The 21,241-nt window shown below is 36.0% G+C and overlaps 1 protein-coding gene across 3 annotated transcripts in view; it reads right to left on the bottom strand.

Annotated features, from left to right (window-relative positions):
* Positions 1–21,241, bottom strand: part of LOC111043544 (filamin-A) — a 221,640-nt gene that overhangs the window by 96,899 nt on the left and 103,500 nt on the right. For all 3 annotated transcript variants that reach the window (XM_039443087.1, XM_039443088.1, XM_022328524.2), the window contains 7 exons: positions 6,027–6,191; positions 5,337–5,509; positions 3,558–3,714; positions 3,193–3,322; positions 2,052–2,202; positions 698–865; positions 130–260 (listed from right to left, as the gene is read on the bottom strand). In XM_039443087.1, the coding sequence (XP_039299021.1) occupies positions 130–260; positions 698–865; positions 2,052–2,202; positions 3,193–3,322; positions 3,558–3,714; positions 5,337–5,509; positions 6,027–6,191 (1,075 nt within the window). The remainder of the gene's footprint in view (positions 1–129; positions 261–697; positions 866–2,051; positions 2,203–3,192; positions 3,323–3,557; positions 3,715–5,336; positions 5,510–6,026; positions 6,192–21,241) is intronic.

Genomic DNA, 21,241 nt, shown 5'->3' on the forward strand with positions numbered 1-21,241 from the left:
GTAATTTGTTCTCAGAATCGTTATATTATGTTTGTGTACTTATCAAATGTCAGCTTTATGAAGTAAGAATAAGAATCATTGGTGCTACTATATATAAGAGATTATGACAATTTAAAATTTTCAACTAACCTGCCAGAAGTGGATCGGATACGGCAGGTAACGTTACCTCTTCCTGCATTCTTTGTGTTGACTGTAATCGAGTACTCTTCACCACTCGCCACTGTTTTCTGAACGCCTTCTGTGATTTTACACTTCTCAGCCTAAAATAAAACAAACAATTTATAAAATGTATAGGCTTGTCAAGAATATAACTATATACCCAACCTATACTTGTATTCAACATGTGAAAATACAATCATTATTACGTTCAAGAGAAACACATTGATATGGTTTTTATTCAATATGAAAAAGACCAATAAATAGCAAAACTTTCTCTACTTTTGAACACAATTCAAAGTGCTTGTTTGCTTCAATATGCACAACATAAATGTGTTCTTGGGTAGCTTTGTAATGTTTCGTATTCATGCGGCAGAATATTTCCAGCATGTTTTCAAGCGTAACACTTTAATCTAATTTTCCTTCTCCACAATATTGTAAAATTATTTTAAATAATATTCTAAGGTTTGGAAATCATTCAGATTCAATCGCAATAATTTTGTATTTCGGTAACTTATTCAAATGTTTAACATCAACTTACATTTCCAGTGGCATGTGCTTGTATAAGCAGAGGAGACTGCGCAACTTCTTTTCCTCCATATTTGACAGTAACTTTGTATCTTCCACAGTCATCTGGCACGAAGTTGGCTTTAAACTTTCCTTCTTCCGCTTCGGTCACCTTCACTTTACGGGGATAACCATCAGGACCCTGTGAAAAATTAATCATTGATCAGTGCAGGACACTGGGGGTGTTTCTTTTCTAATTGTAATTTGTTCTCAGAATCGTTATATTATGTTTGTGTACTTATCAAATGTCAGCTTTATGAAGTAAGAATAAGAATCATTGGTGCTACTATATATAAGAGATTATGACAATTTAAATTGATTCTCACAATAGAAATATGTTTTTATGTTGATAGGAGTGGGACTTGCCACTCGATTGAATTGGTGCTGGTGCGGTTCATAGAACCGAGCTTTATCATAATGAATTATCTATGTAACCAATATTATACTTCCACTTCAACGTCATATTACTCTATGTATTCTATGTATCTATTGACAGTCACAGCCTATTCATCATCGCTGGTTCATTGCGGCTGTAATGGCGTGGATCAGGGGTGGAGGGCTTAACAAGATTTCTCATACACAACAAGCAAAAAGTTTAAATCACGAATAAATTCATCATTGGATATGAAGATTCACAACAAAATATACAAGTTCTAATGAAATTTTATTATAGAAATTTCTTTTGTTGTGAGTTTTCTCCCCATAGAAATCCTACTTAAAAGCTATAGATAGATAAATTAGCTACATATTTACATAGAATGATGAAGGCTCTATATTTGATTTTATAGCACAAGTCACAATTAATAACTGTTGTGGGAAAAATTGAATCAATGTGTTGGAAAACTATATCTCCAATAAAAATGAATGAGTAGTTAAATTGCAATTTTGGAAATATCAATTCTCGAGAATTATTATTACAGAATTGATACAGATATTCAAAAGAAATAAAGCTTTAATAATAAAACGACTTGATAATTAATAAATAAATGAAGTATAATTTCTATATTATCAATAAAATTGTCAAGTATTTTTACGGAGTAGCCGTAGTCGAGTGGATTAGATGCTGGCTGTATAATTCAGAAACCCGGGTTTGAATCCCGGCCCGGGCAAGATATTTTTCTTGGGCCACTCCACGTCAAGTCGGCGGCCCTGTCTTGTCTTAAAACAGTATTTAGGTCATGTCAGAGGCCCTGAAATTGATCGGGTGCGACCTGAAAACTCTGACACCAGCCAGGTTACTCGTATTATTATTATAATACGGCAAAATTGATACAGACATGATCAAATAATTCAGGATGAATGAAGAATAGAATTATAATGTGACTTACCAAGACTTGGACTTCAAGATCTCCATAACCAGCATTGCTTGTGTCGATGATGAGTTCTGCAGGCACTGAGGCTGGAGCTCCTTTCAAGCAGGCTCCTTCCAATTTCACCTTTTCAGGTTCAACTTGAGGATTGATTTTCATCTGTATTGGACTAGAAAAAAACAAAATGAAATCAGAACAATATGATTTGTAAGACTGTATTATTAAGATAAAATCAAAGTCATTGAAGACACTTCCAAGTCCTTGTCCAAGTCCACCAAAGTCCTTGATTGACAGATAACACAGATTGATAAATCACACTATTTGACAGATATTTATAAAACAGGATGCTTCTAGCAGGCACAAACAATAGGCCGTTTTCTTCGTTCAAATTTGCCGCTACCTTATCAATACTATACAACTAGCAATCAAATCGAAGCAGTAGTAGCAAATTCTGTGGAAAATTCATGAGATAGCACCACCCTTCATCTTTACTGATGTACCATTTTTACAAAATTAGCCGGTTTTTTCGAAATAGATGCAGAATCTGCATCGTTAGCTTTTTCTCTGTATTAAATTTGACCTAGTAAGAATTTAACAGTGACTTTCATGTTTGCAAGATTCTTTCATAGATAAGGATAAATAGAAGAGGTATCTACTCTAAATTTGTGTTTTACACTTCCATTTTTTATCTATCTCTTCAACTTCTTATAAAACTGATGGATTCTGGTAGATGAAAAAATACTGATGAAGCTATTTGATTTAAGAGTTTTGCAGTATTTTTAGTGTTATATTGAGCTTATTCATACCTACAACTTTCATGATAATTTCCCAATAAAGTTGGATTGAAAATGGATGTATTCGAAAGCCTCCCTTTCCAATGAATGATTATTTGTTCTGATGAGCAGCAACATAAGCATTGGAAATAAAATTGGTTATTTTGGTTATTGACGGAGTGTTCACATTGAGGCAGTCTCATACGAACCATTGTTTTTTAACGGTTTTAGCTTCTGCTCAAAATAATATAGATTCATTGGAAAGCAGGGCTTTGGATGAAACTATTTTATTCTGCATGATTATCGAATTATGCAAAATACTATTAATTCCTACAAATTATTTTTCAAGCATTGAGAAAAATAACAATACAAAAATTCAATCTCACCTTTTTGGGATTTCTTTGCCTCCATAAGTGATGTTCGCTTTAAGGTTAGCGCCCTCAGGATTGGGAACATAGGTCACATCATATGTTCCATCACCATTATTTTTTATCTCTGGTTGAGTAGGTAATGGACCTGTAAAAATAGTAGAATATTTTTAATAATGAATCATATACCATTATTTCCCCAATAAATAATTGAAGAATGGATATCAATGAAAACCGCAAAGGACTGCGGGTCAAGGAGAAGAATGTTGTAAATTTTATTATGTTGAATAAAACATATCACACGATGGACTTATCAACTTGGAGTTATATTTTTATAACTATATCAGTGTCATTTGTATCATAAATATGAATGAGTCATTTACCTCTGTCCGTTCGAATGTTGACACCTAAGGGAGCCACTCCTGATTTGGTAGTGTCCACTTTGAAGGTGACGGGCACATTTGCACGGCACTTGTTCGGCTCAACTCCTGGACCATAGACTTGCACTTGGTTTGAATCAACTGGTGAGTCCACAGCAACCTGCCGCCACAAATAATTCAAATCAGAAAATTTCAAACAATCCGGAAGATTTATGATATTTTTATAAATCCATCATGCTCATCAAACTATTGCGAGATTCTCTTCAAACTGTCAGCATCAGTTGAATGGGTGAGCATCATTTTTCAAGACAGTTGGTTTGTTTGTGCGTGTCAGGTGATAATTAGATGCCTAAATAAAAATAAAAATCCGTTGTTTCAGCTGCTTCGTCATTAAAAACAAAGAGGTCTTGTCGAGACAGTTAAGTGTGAATACTACAATAGATTCAAATTTAATATTAGAAGTAAACTTGTCACGTGAAGTGACAAAGTGAATTCATAGAATAAGCATTAACTTGTGTATACTTTCTCTATGGTAAATTATTGTCATTTATTAAATACAATAATTAAGTCTTTTTTCTTTAGGGCTACTTGTAATATAAATAGAAATAAAATCTCAGTACCCTTTTTTGAATTATTTTATCACAACATGTTCCAAAATTCATGCCATTTTCAAGTGATATGAAGTAAATCATATGATTTACTGTTATGCTTATTTCTATTTACAATAATTAAGCCTTTAAAATGTTTCGCGCTCAGTTAGGAGCTCACCAACATGACAGTCTATTCCCACAATATTCTATCAGCTTCATACTCAATTGAAGAGAATCGTAATCATGCTGATTACGGAGAAAACAACGATTGAGAAAAAACAACAGAAAATAAATGAATCTCAATACATCGATTTAATTGTGTTACTGAGCTATAACTTAGGATATTTTATCCTTAAACCAATTCTTGAAAAATAAAAATCTGAAGATCACCAACAAAAGGAATCATAATATTATTGAATATACAGAGTAACCACGAGAAACATTCACATTTCAGAAATAAAAAAACAATATTGATTTTTCAAGATACTATTTATTCAACTTGAGTAAGATAGGTGTGAGTATATGTCATTTATTTTACGTTGAGAAAAGTATGTCAGGAAGGTGACGTCCTTCTACACTGAGACAAATTTTCTATTCTGTCCAGGAAGCTCTCCCACACTCGTCCAGTGTATCCTCAGTGATCCACGCCACTTCAGTAAATATCTCCGTTTTCAAGTAGTAATCTAAATTATTTCAATTTGTGGGGAAATTTAAAAATGAAAGTTTATCAACATAAACCCCGTACTTTAGATGACTTGAAAGCGGCGATACGTACTGAGGTGGTGTTGATCACTGAGGATACACTGCAACGAGTGTGGGAGAGCTTCCTGGACAGAATAGAAAATTTGCCTCAGCGTAGAAGGACGTCACCTTCCTGACATACTTTTCTCTACGTAAAGTAAATGTCATATACTCAAAATTATCTTACTCAAGTTGAATAAATAGTATCTTGAAAAAATAATATTGTTTTTTCATTTCTAAAATATGAATGAATCTATCAACCTGTATAATCATAGATACTATATATTTCTAATCAGTTGTTAAGAGTATATCTTTGTTGTATCGTGGAAGTAAGATGGTAATATGATAAGACTATAATCTATTGCTAAAAAACATGTTATATTTATAATAAATGAATGTAAAATGGATGAAAATTCTATCTTTGTCATACAGGAATGTCAAATAGATGTACCTTGAATGGTGAGCCAGGTATATGCTTGTCAGCAAACTTAATACTGACATCGTAGTCACCAGGCTCGGTTGGAACGTACTCGACAGAGCAGGAGCCATCTCGGTTGTCTTTGCAAGTCATTTTCGCTTCTGAAGGTCCTTCGATTGCTAAACCTAGTCCTCCTGTTCCGGCTCCTACGAATCAATAAATATTCTCAAAGGTTATCATTATTCTCAATCTAATAATTTATTCACTAACGCGAATATACTAAAATATACAAGTCACATACAAAAAGTAGAAGGAGAAGTTTAAAAGTGAACAAGTTATTACTCACAAGAAGTACAATACTGGACTTTATTCATAAATATTAAGAGATTTCCAAGAAACATTTCTCATCGTATTAATAATAATGGTATTGTTAAATCGTTAATTATTTAATCTTATTTTTTCTTCAATGAATTTTGAGAACTGAGAATTACTATACTAATCACTATAGATTGCTGCCATTTGAACTGATAGTCTAGAATCAAGAATTTCATCAGCTGTCAATAGCTACAAAGAAATAGATGACAATTGCAAACGTATAGCAAATGTGATTTTCTCACTATAAAAACATTATTATTATGTCTCATCTACCAACCATACTGAAGCTGAACTTTAAATACTTCTAAAAGTAAGTTGTAGAGAATAAAGTGAACTTGAGTTCGATACCTTTGGTTTCCACGGTGAAAGAATTAGGTTTGTTGAGAATTGCTCTTTCTAGTCCTGGTCCGAATGCAAGACATTTGCTTGGATCGCAGCCTCGTCTCACATTCACTACGAATGGTGAACCAGGAATCGGCAGACCATCGTATAGAATGTCAATTGTATGACGGCCTAAAACACAAACAATTATTCTTATTACCTAACTAAAAACATAGACGTGAACTAGATTTTTAAAAATCAATTCAATGACATGACTCGAGTGATAATATGGATGTAGTGGAGAGTTGGAGAATAAACTTTTTAGGAAATCATCTAAACTCAAGGAGTCCACGGGTAATATCTAACTTAGTCCATTGATAATAACTTAGTCTGATCTAACTTAGTCTAGATCTGTTTACTTAGTCTATGGTACTATAAACGTAATTATAAGTAAAAAATACTGTCCCAAGAACAAAAAATATGTAAGTGGAGATGCTCTAGTAAATAAAGTCTCAGTGTCACTAGGAGTCCTTAGGATTCCTCCTTGTAAAAATACATCAGTTGCCGTAATCATTAACAACAGTTAAAAGTAGTTATTGTTCAAATCTATGTATAAAAAAACATAAATAATTTCTAAATCACAACTTTTTATTGTTCAGTGCTTTAGCCTTCCTTTCTTTGTATAATATTTATTTTGTTTTGCTGTTTGTTCTTGTCTTGAGAGAAGATCTTATCTTGTATGCAAGAGAGAAATGTTATAAACATGGATCCAGAAATGCGTTATTAACGAGTTACAAAGTGAACATTTAACCCAGAACTCAGTACCATCAGCAAAGTAAGACCATATGGAAATGTTCAATGTTGTTTCAAATATACAAATACGATTGTTTAACATTTTTTATCTGAAAAAGTGTATAAAGTTGGTTTTAGATATAAATACAAGCATACTTTTAGAGATACCTACAGTACCAAGATGGAACTTGGAAAAGGCAGACTGGGAAAAATTCTCTGCTATACTTAACACAAATTTGAGATGGATCCCTCCCAAATGTGAAAATTACAACCGATTCACAGGTGCAGTTTTGACAGCTGCAAAGAACTCAATCCCCAGAGGATTCCGCAAAAAGTATATTCCAGGATGGGATGATCACTGCTCTGACTTGTATGAAAGGTATAAATTGAATGGAGACCAAGAAACTGCGGAAGAGCTCCTTCGGGCTCTTGATAGTGCAAGGCGAGCTAGATGGATTTAGAAAGTAGAATCTCTGGATTTAACAAAATGAAGCATCAAGGCGTGGACCTTATTGCGTAAGCTTGGATCTGCAGCTAACAACTCCAGGAAAAGAAATGGAGCTGATCCCAATGAAATTGCCTCTCACCTAGTCCAATTGACTAGAGGAAAACTGACAAAAGAAAACAGAAACAAAGTGAGCAAGTCTCTGAAACAAAGAAAGCGTATAGTCAGAGATCTGCCTGCTGGTGCTTTAGAGGATCCATTCACCATGGATGAAATTGAGATTGCTGTCAGAAAGATGAAGGCACAAGAGGCACCAGGCATTGACGATATACTCCCAGAATTTATTATACACGGTGGGAAAGGTGCAGTCAGATGGCTAAGAGGAATTTTCTCTGAAATGCTCAGGAATGGCACTCTCCCTGCTATTTTTTGAAGAACAAAAATTATTGTCAACCTAAAACCAGGGGAAGACCCAAATAACCCTGAAAGCTAAAGGCCAATCGCACTTCTTAGTGTTTGTCTTTAAGCTATTTGAGCGCCTCTTGCTGAATAGATTACAGCCGATTATCAATACTGTTGTCCCAGTGACTCAGGCTGGTTTCCAGCCAGGGCGAAGTTGTGAGGACCAGGTGCTGGCTCTGACATCTGCAATTGAAACTGGCTTTGACAAGGGTGACAAAAGCATTGCTGCATTCCTTGACTTATCTGTGGCCTATGAAAACCGTATGGAGAAAGGGCCTCCTTCTCAAAATCTCAAGGATTGTCCCAAGCCTCAAAATGATTAACATCATTGGTGAAATCCTCAGCAACCGGTACATCAGTGTATTCTCTTCAGGAAGCGAAAGTAGCTGGAGAAGGCTATCAGATGGATTACCACAAGGCTCTGTACTGGCACCAATATTATTCAACCTACACATAGCTGATCTGCTTGAGTTGAAGTCCCAGGTGTTACCTCATGCAGATGATATAGCACTCCTTTCTGGGAGAAGTAGATTTGGTGAAACTGAGCTGGAGACCTTGATAGGCTGGATACGTTTTTGAGAAATGGAGGCTAAAACCCAATCCTGACAAAACGGTTATAACACCATTCCATCTGAGCAACAAGCATGCCCATTATGTGCCAAAGATCTATTTCAGGGGGCAGTTGCTAAAGTGCGAGGAGTCACCCAAATATCTTGGTGTGACACTAGACCAGTCCCTCACTTTCAAGAAACACCTAGAAAAGGCTGCTCAAAAACTCCACTCAAGAAACAACCTGATAAGCAGAGCGGGCTAGCTGGCACTACATGGGGTTCTTCTGCAAATGTGTTGTGTACTAGTGCTCTATCACTTGTCTTTGCGCCTGGTGAATATTGCAGTGCAGTATGGGCTAGGAGTAGCCATACCAACAAAGTTGACACTCAGCTGTGCAGGGCAATGTGTATAATAACTGGTACCTTGAAGTCTACTCCAGTGGAATGGCTGCTGGTCCTAAGCAACATTGTCCCCCCACACATAAGAAGAATGAGTGCTTTACTGAGAACATGGTCAACTCTACAGGGAAAACCTCATCTCCCCATTCATCAATATATAGAAGCACACACAGGAAGACTTCCTTCAAGAAAGCTCCCTTGGCAGTTAGCTGAAGAGCTATCAGACTCTTCATTCAGCCAAACAAGCAACTGGAAAAGAGAGTGGGAGGAATGTATTTTGAGAGCACCTTCCATGCCTGAGAATCCAACACTGAGACTCAATGTTTTTGAGCTACCTCGCCACACCTGGCTTCGACGAAATCACCTTACAACTGGGCATGGCAGATGCGCTGACCTGCTACATAAATGGGGATGGGTTGATTCCCCAGCTTGTGACTGTGGTGCTGCTGTGCAGAACATCGACCACTTAATAAATGCATGCCCCAGAGCCTTCAATGCAGCATTTGAAGATATTTTCAATATGACGGAGCACGCTAAGGTGTGGGTAGAAAACCAAGACATTTCTTTGTAATTAGAAACTAAAACAGAAATTTAAATCATGATTGACAAAATATATGCACCTTCAACTTCAAGCAATACGATATGTATAGCACATAACAGAAGACACTTTAAATTTTGTAATGCAAATTAAAACAGGAGACACAAGACATAAATAGATTGAAAACACTTAGAAACTTACATTAGAAACGGAAATTTTCGGAAACTGAGTTTCCTTTCTCAACCGAGCAGTGAGTGGGTACAGTTTGAAATCAAACGGTCGTGACCACAGAGTATGCAAGGAGAGTCAATTGTAGCAGCAGAGACCACAGATTATGCGGTGCAATTGACTGCTACAAGCAACAATTGACTGCTACGAAGCAATTTGCTGCTTCAATTGACTCTCCGTGCGTACTCTGTGGTCACGACCATTTGATTTCAAACTGTACCCACTCACTGCTCGGTTATGGAAGGAAACTCAGTTTCCGAAAATTTCCGTTTCTAATGTTTTCAATCTATTTATGTCTTGTGTCTCCTGTTTTAATTCATATTACAAACTTTGAAGTGTCTTCTGTTTTATTTATATATGCATCTTGCCAAGTAGCAGACGCCTGTAAAGCATACTTGTAGCAGCCACCCTTAGGAGTGGAGTATATGTCGTTTTTATGGTGAATAGTGTCTTAAGAAAATCGAATTTAGGTCCGAAATTTACTTTTTATTGTCATAATATCAATAACAAAAAGTTTGTCAACATTACATCCACTATGATAAAACAAGTTTATTTTGCTTACATTCAGTCCATCTTACAGTATGGTATTATAGCTTGGGGTGGTACATTCAAAACTACATTGGCTACTTTATCAACTGTTCAGAAACTTATAATGAAAAGCGCCTTACGCAAACCACTAACATATCCATCAGATTATCTCTTTGAAGAATTTAAGGTATTAAATGTACAACAATTATACATAAGAACCCTAACCTTGTATATATTCAAACACAAAGTAGCTATATTTTCTAATATCTTTCACAATTATAACACAAGAACAGCTGTAAATATCGGTATCGTCTACCCCAGACTTACTAGAACTTTCTCCTCCACTTCATCACATTATAAAATGCATTTCCTTTTTCAAAAACTGCCCGTCTATTTGAAAAATCCTGTCAATTTGAGAATAAGTCACTATAAAAAATTAGTCAACGATTGGGTGACTTCCCTAAACCCAGAGGAGCAGGAAGGTATTTTAGTATCACCTTACTCTTTCCGATGATTGTACCTCTTTTTGGCTAATAATTGTATATTGCCTAAACATTGAGGGTGAGTGACTGATGGGTGAATGAGTACGCTTGTTGGATGTGAGTGTTCTCGATCCTTGGTCAAAAAAGCAGGTTTTCAACAATTATTGTATCTTTTTTATGATTTTATTTTGTTCGTCGATCTCACCGTGCTTCCCACTTCGTTTTTAGTTTTGGTTTATTTCATTTTTATTTATAATAATACCTCTCTCCAGATTGAGTTTTGTTTTATTTGTTACACTAGTTCTATTTTTTCTTAAATAATTTTTTTCCATTTTTATTGTATTTATAGTCATATTTTTCATAGCTATGAATAGTTAAATTTAAGATTATGTAGCCTATATTGGATGCTACTAGACAACTCGCTCCTCTCTCACAGGCATGTGTCCATAAGAGGAGCCTCCAATGGAATGTAATTTTATTTTTTACATACAAATGTATTGTTAATCTTTTTTGGAGAATAAAGAATTTCAATTTCAATTTCAATTGTACCGTTGTCCTATAATTATGGCAGCCGTCAACTTACCGAGCTTATAGCAGCCGTGTATATTTTGTATATTTTTCCATAATATCCAACAAGTGGAAGCCAGTGGCGACTTATGACAGCCAGCAACGTTGCCAATTTTACCATCATAAATTTCAAATTCATTCAGCCGGTTATGTATCACCAGTGTTCCGTCTAGAGATGGACCAGCCTTCCATCTCCTCACGACTATGCGTTAAACGATCACTACACTGGGAGGGGGATCATCAACTGTCTTTCTCTCTCTACACCAGGCTCAAGCATTCATTCTCTCTCTTAGCTTACACAATAGAAATAATTATTGGGGGAAAAATAATATTGCGCGCGCGCGTACCTATTGATGCTCTGTCAAAATCTCTTTCTCCCAATCCGATACATTCTCTCTTTCTCACACAAGCCCACACATCAATACAATACTTCTCTCTCACACTCTTGTTCAACTACTCTCACTTACTAATCAATCATCATTTTATTTGTTAACAGCACAGCTATACAAATGAGTTGAGTTGGTACACAATATTATTACAATCATCACACTACATTACAGTATCAGTAACTAACAATTATTATACAGTCTTCGGCAATAAATTGAATAATTTACAGGGGATTAACAATACTTTTTAACGAGCTATGAAGCATCGAATAGACTAATTGGCAAAACAAATAGATGCACCATATGGCAATAATCATAACACGGGAACAACACTAGCATATTATTATAACAATTGATAATAGAATAGTATTATACATTTAGAAATACATAAACTTCACATTAAGGACATACACTTATTCTACATACCCACTTTAAGGATTTTAGCCTACATTGATTGGGAGGATTCAGAATTACGCAGACCTAATTGACTCTAATATTTCAGCTTTTCTCCTGGCCAAAGCTTTAACAGTATACTGATGAACCTGGACGATTTTCTCATTGTTAAAATTTGATAATATTACTATCAGTTTGTCCACATTCTGAATAATGTTCTCTATTTTTGGTGAGATATATTGTAATCTTAAATTCTCATAAGCTGGACAAACAAGCAGGAAATGCATCAATGACTCCAAGTTCAATTCACAGGCAGGGCAAACTTTTTCTGTATCTGATACCTCAGACCATCAATATACAGAAATGTTCGAGTAGCTGACATTCTTAATCATGTAATACACCTTATAATTTAATGGGCAGCTCACAAATAAGCTACTCGTCCAGTACATATTTGGGATTCAATAATTTGTAGAAAGGAAATTTTGGCGAATTCAGTGCCATACATATATCCTCGTCTATTATTTTACTCAAATAAACCTGAAGAATTCTGTCTTTGCTGTTGAACAATTCAACAGCATCAAACCCGTATTCCGTCCACAAATATTGAAGCTGAACCGATTCCATTTCCAGCTTTACAAAAGATATCCAATTACCATTGAAACCAATGCTTAGTAAAAGGCGATAACAAGCGTAAGGATATCTTGACTCCGTCATGTTTACAACCTTTATCAGCCAAGATAGGCATCTTTTGAAGATTTGGAACTTGAGTTTCGATCTAGCCGCCTCCAACCTGACACCCCAACTCGGCGTTAAACGGCTAAGCAGAAGCAGGCGCTTCAAGAAAAATAACTGGGCTACCTCTACCACTTCTTCATACCCCAAACCCCAAGCCTCCGATCCATACAGGCAGGATAGAATAATAACTGTGTCGAACAGCTTCATCTTCTCTAACCATGTCTGTGATCTAACTCTGGCTAGAACATTTATTGTCACTGCTGATTCAGCTTTAGCCCTACTTTTTTGAATGTTAACTCATCTCTGTATATTTGCCAGAAGACTGAAACAGAACTACTAAATAAATTATACTCTCACTTACTATCTATCATTGCATAAAATTGTAGTGATAAGTCACTTGACAGCATGCCTTAATCTCATTCAAGCAATACTAGCAGTTTAAAATAAATAATTTCATTATAGAACAACAAGAGCTGAATACTCACAATCGATTATATCTGGCTAATTAAGGAATGCTATTGAATAATGATTATCAAAGTGTATAACAGAATTATTACTTCTTTATTGATAAACTGTAGCCTATTGGAAATTGCAATTATATTACCTACATGAATCAAATTCTTTTTATTCTTCTCTCTATGAATATATGCAATTCTTCTGGAATAATAAACAATATTATATAAGCTACAGTAGTTATTTTATTCACCAAGCACTGTCCACCAGCCTTGGAATAGCCTACATAATAAATATATAATCTAATGATCGAATCTAAATTTTTGTCTTTGAGTGGATTCCAGTTTTTGTGCCATACATGCAGTAGCCTAGTCTATTATAATCAATAGACCTTGAATAATTATGCTGCCTCAATTAGACTCATATAATTAAAATCATAAATATAAATAACACTAGCAGGTACCTAACCTATGCTCTGCAAGGGTATTTTTGAAGCACTGAATAGATTGAATTCAGCTTTATAGTTCTTGACTTCAATCAAGCAGAAGCCAATAACCGTATTCAAATGTATTTTATAATGAATTATCATTGTGATTAGTGCCTCACACTTTCAAATTCATCATGCACGGCGAATTGTAATCGAGGACTCTAATTGACTGAAAAGTTCAGCGTTCGGAGTGCGGCACGGCGAACGGTTCAGAGTATGGTGCTGCAAATGTTTAAAGCAAGCCTTACACGAACAGTATTAATGACATTAGCAGTAATGTCATTATCAGATTATTTAATGTCATTTCATATTATCATTACTCTTTAACCCTACACAATGATTCTTCACTGTCATTACTTTCCTTCAGTAAAGGTGTGGTCAAGCTTGGGTTACCACAACGTGTAAAATGGATCCAACAAAAAAAGATTGTGTTGCTTTAATTATAGTATTAGCTACAAAAAGGCGGGTAAAACGTAAACACTGGATGAAGGATTAGTTGAAAAAACGTGAACAGTACTCTCATGTTGTGTTGTTAAATGAAATTCAACTTACCTAGCCAGAGGACTACAAAAACTATTTCCGCATGAATGACATTATGTTTGAGAAATTGCTGAAACTAGTTACACCTTTTTTACTCCGAGAAGATACAGACATAAGACAATGTTTGCCAGTTAAAGAAAGACTAGCAGTAACATTAAGGTACCTTGCCACTAGGAGAAACTTTGAAGACCTAAAATTTTCAGCGGTCATGTCACCTGCATCAATAAGCAATGCAATTGTTGAAGTAGTGAAGTACTTGCATACATCTTGCAAGACTACATGAAATTACATTCAATTCACTACATACTTGCATTTACCATGTATTCACATATTTTTATTCAGCATTAGTATGTTATTGTTAAAAAACATACACAGATAAATTTAGTTTCCCTTTCCATATGTAGAATGTAGGCTACTACATGCATAGCCTATAGTAGTGAGGTCCACGTTGTAATGACAGTGTTTGATTAGCAATGGTATTGCTATCCTTGTCTATCATTCAACAAAGCTGATAGCGCTATCTCTTTCTCGCTTTGCTCTGTTTCCAGATCGTTTTTTAACAATGTAGAATGAATAATTGATTAAAAAATAGGTTCCAGAGTTCTGGATGAATTGTTTCGAATGTTTTGATGAACTGTCGCAGATGTTCTTCTCCAAATGCATTTCCTTCACTAGGTGCAATCACTTTACTATCGCTGTCCATGATGATTGTACAATCTTGCAGTGCGAAATGAAAAATGACGATATACTGATGCACGACACTACAGGATCATTACTAATGACATTATCCCCACCACTGAAAATCAGTGGTAATCCCGTCCTGTCCCCAAGCCTATGGATTGGGGTACAGTTAAGATTTAATTCACGAAAACGTCGACAGCCCCAAAAGAAAGTCTATTAATTTGCACTAACCTTGGAACTGGCGAGGAAGTGGACTGTATATCTCGAGTGTAGAAGTTACTGGTGATATCCTGTCTTCATGTGTAGGCCTATATGATATTGCACATATATCATGAAACGGAACGAGGTAATTGCATTCAACTCGAACGCCACGGAACAGGGGAAACGGAACGAAACGTTGTTGACTTCTCGAGCACGCTTCTTGAAGTGCTGGGTTGAAAGATAAACGGGGAGGATGAAGGAGGGGTGAGGGAGAGAGGTTATCTTGCCTCTTTGGGAGAGGGAGAAGGGGAGGAAAGCACAAATCAATCAACCTGCAATCAAGGCTGCCGATCCCCCGTGAATCCACCATCTCCGCCCGCCTTGGAATGCCCCATTTCCAAGAACATAAACTCAAAAAAAAAACTAAAATTTAAAAGTAAAAGAAAAACAAAACAACATGCACTGAACGGTAGAAAAGGAAAAACGAAGGGAAAAAGAAATAGGAAAGGAAAACGGAAAACTTGGTGTGTGGGTTAAACTAATAGGGAAGTATGGAGGCAAGTTTCCTAACTGGCCTAACATACTCACCAGAGTTAGTTTTCACGTGAGCTGAGCGCACAACACCCTTAGCATCACTTATGATTTGGGTGACTCTACCTAACGGGTATGATAAGGGTGATGAATTGTCCTCTTTAATCCATACTAACTGCCCTACCTGAAGGTTTGTGTCACTCTCAAACCACTTATTCTTCTGTTGAAGAGTGTGGAGGTATTCACTCTCCCACCTCTTCCACAATCTCTGAGTGAAGCGATTAACCTTTCCCAACGAGACAGTCTGTGCTCGTTGACATCACTCACGTCAATTTCAGGAACCGCCAACAGAGGGCGATGAACAAGGAAATGTCCGGGAGTCAGCGCCTCGTAGTCATCAGGAGATGAAGAGAGCGCATACAACGGTCTCGAATTGAGTATCGCCTCAATTTTCACCAACAGAGTGGAAAGCTCAACAATAGTTAGGACCGAATTTCCCACTTCACGAAACAAATGGAATTTCACATTTTTAATATTAGACTCACAGATTCCATTCATGAAAGGAGCATGTGGAATATCAAAACGAAATTTGATGCTTTTAAATGACATCGCATCACAGACGTTAGATTGATTTTCTGATGATCTGAGAAATTCAACAATTTCCTTCAATTGTCGCGCAGCACCTTTGAAATTCGTCCCTTGATCACAGAATATTTCTTTAGGCAATCCACGCCTAGAAACATAACGATGGAGAGTGTTAATAAACTCTTCGGATGAAAGACTTGTAAGCACCTCAATGTGACAAGCTTTTGTTGCCAGACAGACAAACAGTGCAAAGTATGCCTTGTACGTACGAGCTTTGGGCCGAATACTCTCTTTGACAGTGAAAGGACCAGCTAGATCGACCGCAGCCTTCAGAAAAAGAGCACTGGGAACAACACGAGAGCTGGGAAGATCACCCATGACGGGAGCAACAGGAGTTGCATTGAATAAACGGCAACGAGTACAATTGAAAATCACATTTCTGATAACACTGTGTGCTCCAACAATCCAAAAATAACGCTGAATAAGAGCACGCACTATTCTTGGTCCAGCATGAAGATGAGAAATATGATAATACTCAATGAGGAGTTTAGTAAAATGACTATCTTTATGTATCAAACAAGGATGCTTGGCTTCATATCCTAAAGCACTATTTACCAATCTGCCACCAACACGAATCACACCATCACAATCCAAGAATACAGACAATTTTTGGAAACTCTTATCACAAGGTTTACCCTCTTTCAATAGGTCGAGTTCACGATTGAAATGGCACTTTTGAACAATTTTAACACAATAAATTTGTGCACATTTCAACTCTTCAACACTAAGTGCGCCTGATTTACGACAGACACCACTAATTGATGCTTTACAGTTATTCACGGAACGTAAAACATAAGCACAGAAACGTAACAATCTCATGTATGAGGAGAAACGTGTTATCTGAATAACAACAGTCTCTTCAGTGATATTCAAAACAACATCTTTATTTTGTTTCACATCAGGCAGAATTTCAGTAGCAGGGTAAGTCATAGATGACAACGGCCAACATGACAACGAATTAGAACACCACGTTGGAGCATTGAACCAATCTTGCGAATTGCGCAAGTTTTGGGGAGAAACGCCTCTTGAACCAACGTCGGCAATATTGAAATGAGTACCAATTCCAAGTATCATTCCAATCTGAAATATTAGTCAACTCTAATATTCTCACAACACGATTTGCAACAAACGTTTGCAACTTGTAAGGAGGTATATGCAACCAAGATAAAACAATAGTTGAATCACTGAACAGAAACGTAGATTGAAGATTGATTTTTTCCAGTGAAGGAAGGACTGAAACATACAATCGCGAAAGCAACAACGCAGCTTGAAGCTCTAATCGAGGAATAGACAGAGTTTTCAAAGACGCAACTTTAGTTTTAGCTTTCAACAGGAAGCATTTCACCGTAGATTCTGACGACACAACTCTCAAGAAGATACAAGCACAGATTCCTTTCTGCGATGCGTCGGAAAACCCAAGTATTTGACAAGAAAAATCCGGATTTTTGTCATTACTGTCTATCATTACTATCTATGCCTCACTACACGATCATTATTCATGACATTAGTCTCCAGTAATGACATTAATAATGACCGTCTAAGGTTTGCTTAACAGCTGATTTTTAACATTATGAAACAATATCGGGGGACCGAGCGATACTCTGGAGTATAAAAGCATAGAAAATTTTTAACGAAAGATTGAATTTATAGTTTATATTTATTTATTTATTCATTTCCTCATTCGTACTATTATTTTTACAGTTATATGAGGAGGCACAACAGGCTTATGACCAAAACTGTCCCTTTTCAAATTTATACTACAGTCCAAATCAAAATCTAGGTTAAGCTACTATCACTCATCAAAATAACAATTCATTCACACTTCAAAGAACAAACACATAATCAATTACAAATAGATATACTATGAATTCTATTTAGAATGATATAGTATGTTTGCTACAATATTTATTAATATACTATGTACTATTCTACACTAACAGCATCTAGTTACTATTTTGGACTTTCTGAAGTAAACATGTTTTCTAAAAAAATGAGAAATAAACGAAAATAAGTTCATCTTGCTGAATTTTTCTTCTCAAGAGAACAGCTGAATGATCGATCCCACACATGCACTCGTTCACTCACTTACATTACCATCGACAGACGACAAAATTTCCAGCTGTTTTTCCAAGGACGTATTTATCCTTTTAATGTCCTTCAGCAAGTTATCCCAGGGTTGAGACCTAGTGCAATCGAATTTTCATATCATTGTTCCAAATTTCGTGAGAATCGTTAGAGTCGTTTTTGAGATCCGGTCACATACAGATCTAAACATCTAAACATATAAACAGAGATTGCTCGTTATATATATATATATATATATATAATATATATATATATATATTATATATATATATATACAGTAATTGCTCGTTTAATAGTATAGGATATAAGCTCATGTTCGCTGAAAGGCGCGATGTTCGGCGGAATGCACGGTTTGCTGCGCAATTCGAGGTTCGGTTTGGCATGTGTGGACAGACGCACCGTTAGATGTTACAGGACCAGTGGCGTATCCAGGGGGGGATACGGGGATGTATCCCCCCCCCCGAAATGGAACCTGAATTTTTTTGTAGCTGGATCAGCCATAAAAATTAGCATCTAATACCATATTTTCGTTGTATTGTACTATGTAAGTCGAGAAATATATAAGGGATGAGAGAATAGCACTGCAATAGCATAGCAATGATGATAATAATGAGCTATCCTATTATATTAAGCAAGCAATTTCTGTATTTATATATCTGGTTATTTTTATATCTGGTTATTTTTATATCTGGCTATTTTTATATCTGGTTATTTATGTTTAACGGATCTCGAAAACGGCTCTAACGATTTTCACAAAATTTGGAACATAGTAGGTTTATGATATAGATTTGATTGCACTAGGTCTCATCCTTGGGAAAACTCGCTGAACGACATTAAAAGGATAATTCATCCTTGGCTGAAACAGCTGTGGATAGTAAAAAAGTGAATGAGCGAGTAAGTATGTGAAAAATCAAAATATCGCATCCCCGAAATTCATAAGATGACGTATAGCCAGCTGTGAAATATAAACACGATCATTTTAGAGAATTTTATGTTCTGTTCATCAATAAATGAAAATAACGAGCGAAGCTCGATGCCCCGATATAATAATGAGCTATTTTGTCTAGTGCGTAGGGACTAGATAGCAGGGGATAGAGAAACTACAGATAGCACTTCAAAGTTAGTTCACGTTTTACCCATCATGAAGAAATTCAATATATCTTATATTGCTCTAGTTGATTATAGTTTTTTATTCAGTTTCGTGCATATCCTTAAACAAAGCTCCAGCAGCTTCTTTTAGAGAGTACCCTCGAAAATTTCACAGTTATTATGAGGGGGCGTAGTTTTCATCATTAGTGTCCAGGAGGGACACTAATATTTGAAAAAAATGTTTTATTCCCCCCCCTCTAAAACAATGTAAGTTTAAACACTCAGGTAAAAATCATGTAAATTTGAAAAAGTAGTGAATAAACATAAAACTGAACTAGCTTGTTATCTAATAATGAGTAGGACTTCTGCAAAATCACTATTTTTTTAAACAATTGAATGACTGTAATAAAATTCGACTCCATTCCCATATTTGTTATTCAATCAGAAACCCAAAGGCCTATGAAATTTTCAAGGGAAATTGAAATAATAAGCGGACTACTGATCACCAAAGAAACTTGAATGGAATGTTTGTTTTCAAGTGGAAATTGCGTAAAATCGCACCAAATTGAAGGTATATTTTCAAAATTTTCCGGGGCCCCTTTTGGTGGGGAGTATTCCACACCCCCCACACCCCCTGGTGTCCCCCTCAAAGTTTAGGTGCTTTCTACTACAATGTTATAGTCCCCCCCCCCAATTTTTTTTCTGGCTACACCACTATACAGGACATTTATACAGATTAAAGGCCAAAGCAACATAATTATCTCAACTATAATTAAGGAAAAGAACTGGCATATACACGTACGGAGTAGAAAAATTATGTTTAACACATAATCACGTCTCAACGACTGGACTGTTCAACTTGAAATGTTGCATATAAATTCTTTATTAACCAAGGATGGTTATAGACCTATTTTCGATTCTTAAAGATTTGATCAGATCAAGTTTTCAGTTTGTCAAGTTTCAAAATAGACCCTTGCGGAGCACGGGTTACCTGCTAGTTAACAATAACAATCGTTTACCAAAGTTGTTGGCGTCCGTTATATCTGTGTTGACATTCTCGAAACTCAAACCAAAACAATGTTTGTTTAGTGACATTCACAAATACATGTATTGAAAACGTTTTCAGAACACAATAGGAACAATAGAAAACAAAAGAGAGCCTCTGCACGCAAGAATCACACAATCGCGTAAAAGTGCGCCAAAGACTATGTAAGCCGGGAGATTCAAAACCGATCTGAAGAAATCAAATCGCTCGAACGGTTTTTCGGATTTAGAGGGGGAAGGAGGCATGAAAATATTCTGCACACACACACACACACACACACACACACACACACACACACACACACACACACACACACACACACACACACACACAACACACACACACACACACACACACACACACACACACACACACACACACACACACACACACACACACACACACACACACAAAACTTAAAACTATGTATGGAGTGGTTACTGTTTTTTTTCATATTTAGTTAAATTTTATTCATAGTTAACGTTTCGTTTTTTTCAAAGTGCTGATGTAATTAGACCATAAATGAATGCGTTTTGAAGAAAGAGACAGTCAGACAGTGATTGAAATTTAATACTGTCATACTGTTTACGCATACCGGACGGGATTTGTGAGTTCAATGATCTTTGATTGTTGCAGTGTTCATGTCGTGTAATGTGTAAATTATACTAAATTTAGACCTATATTAATTTAGTAAAAAATCATTCAGGTTGTCTAGTTGTAAAATGAATTTCTTGATTTATTTTCTAAATAACTGACGTGACATTATTTTCCTTGTTATTACTGGAAGTGAATTGAATATTTTTATAGCTATGTATTTGAAGTGTCGTCTGGAATGTTCTAATCTTGGTTTTAGGAGGTTAATGTCCTGTGAATTCCTGAGGTTTATTTTTTCTCTCATCTGTTGAATATCGAAATTATTTTCAGTTAAATCCAGCATTGCTTTGAATAGAAAAGAATGTCTCACTGGTAATATTGATAG

The sequence above is a fragment of the Nilaparvata lugens genome, chromosome X, assembly GCF_014356525.2.
Source record: "Nilaparvata lugens isolate BPH chromosome X, ASM1435652v1, whole genome shotgun sequence".
Lineage (NCBI taxonomy): Eukaryota > Metazoa > Arthropoda > Insecta > Hemiptera > Delphacidae > Nilaparvata > Nilaparvata lugens.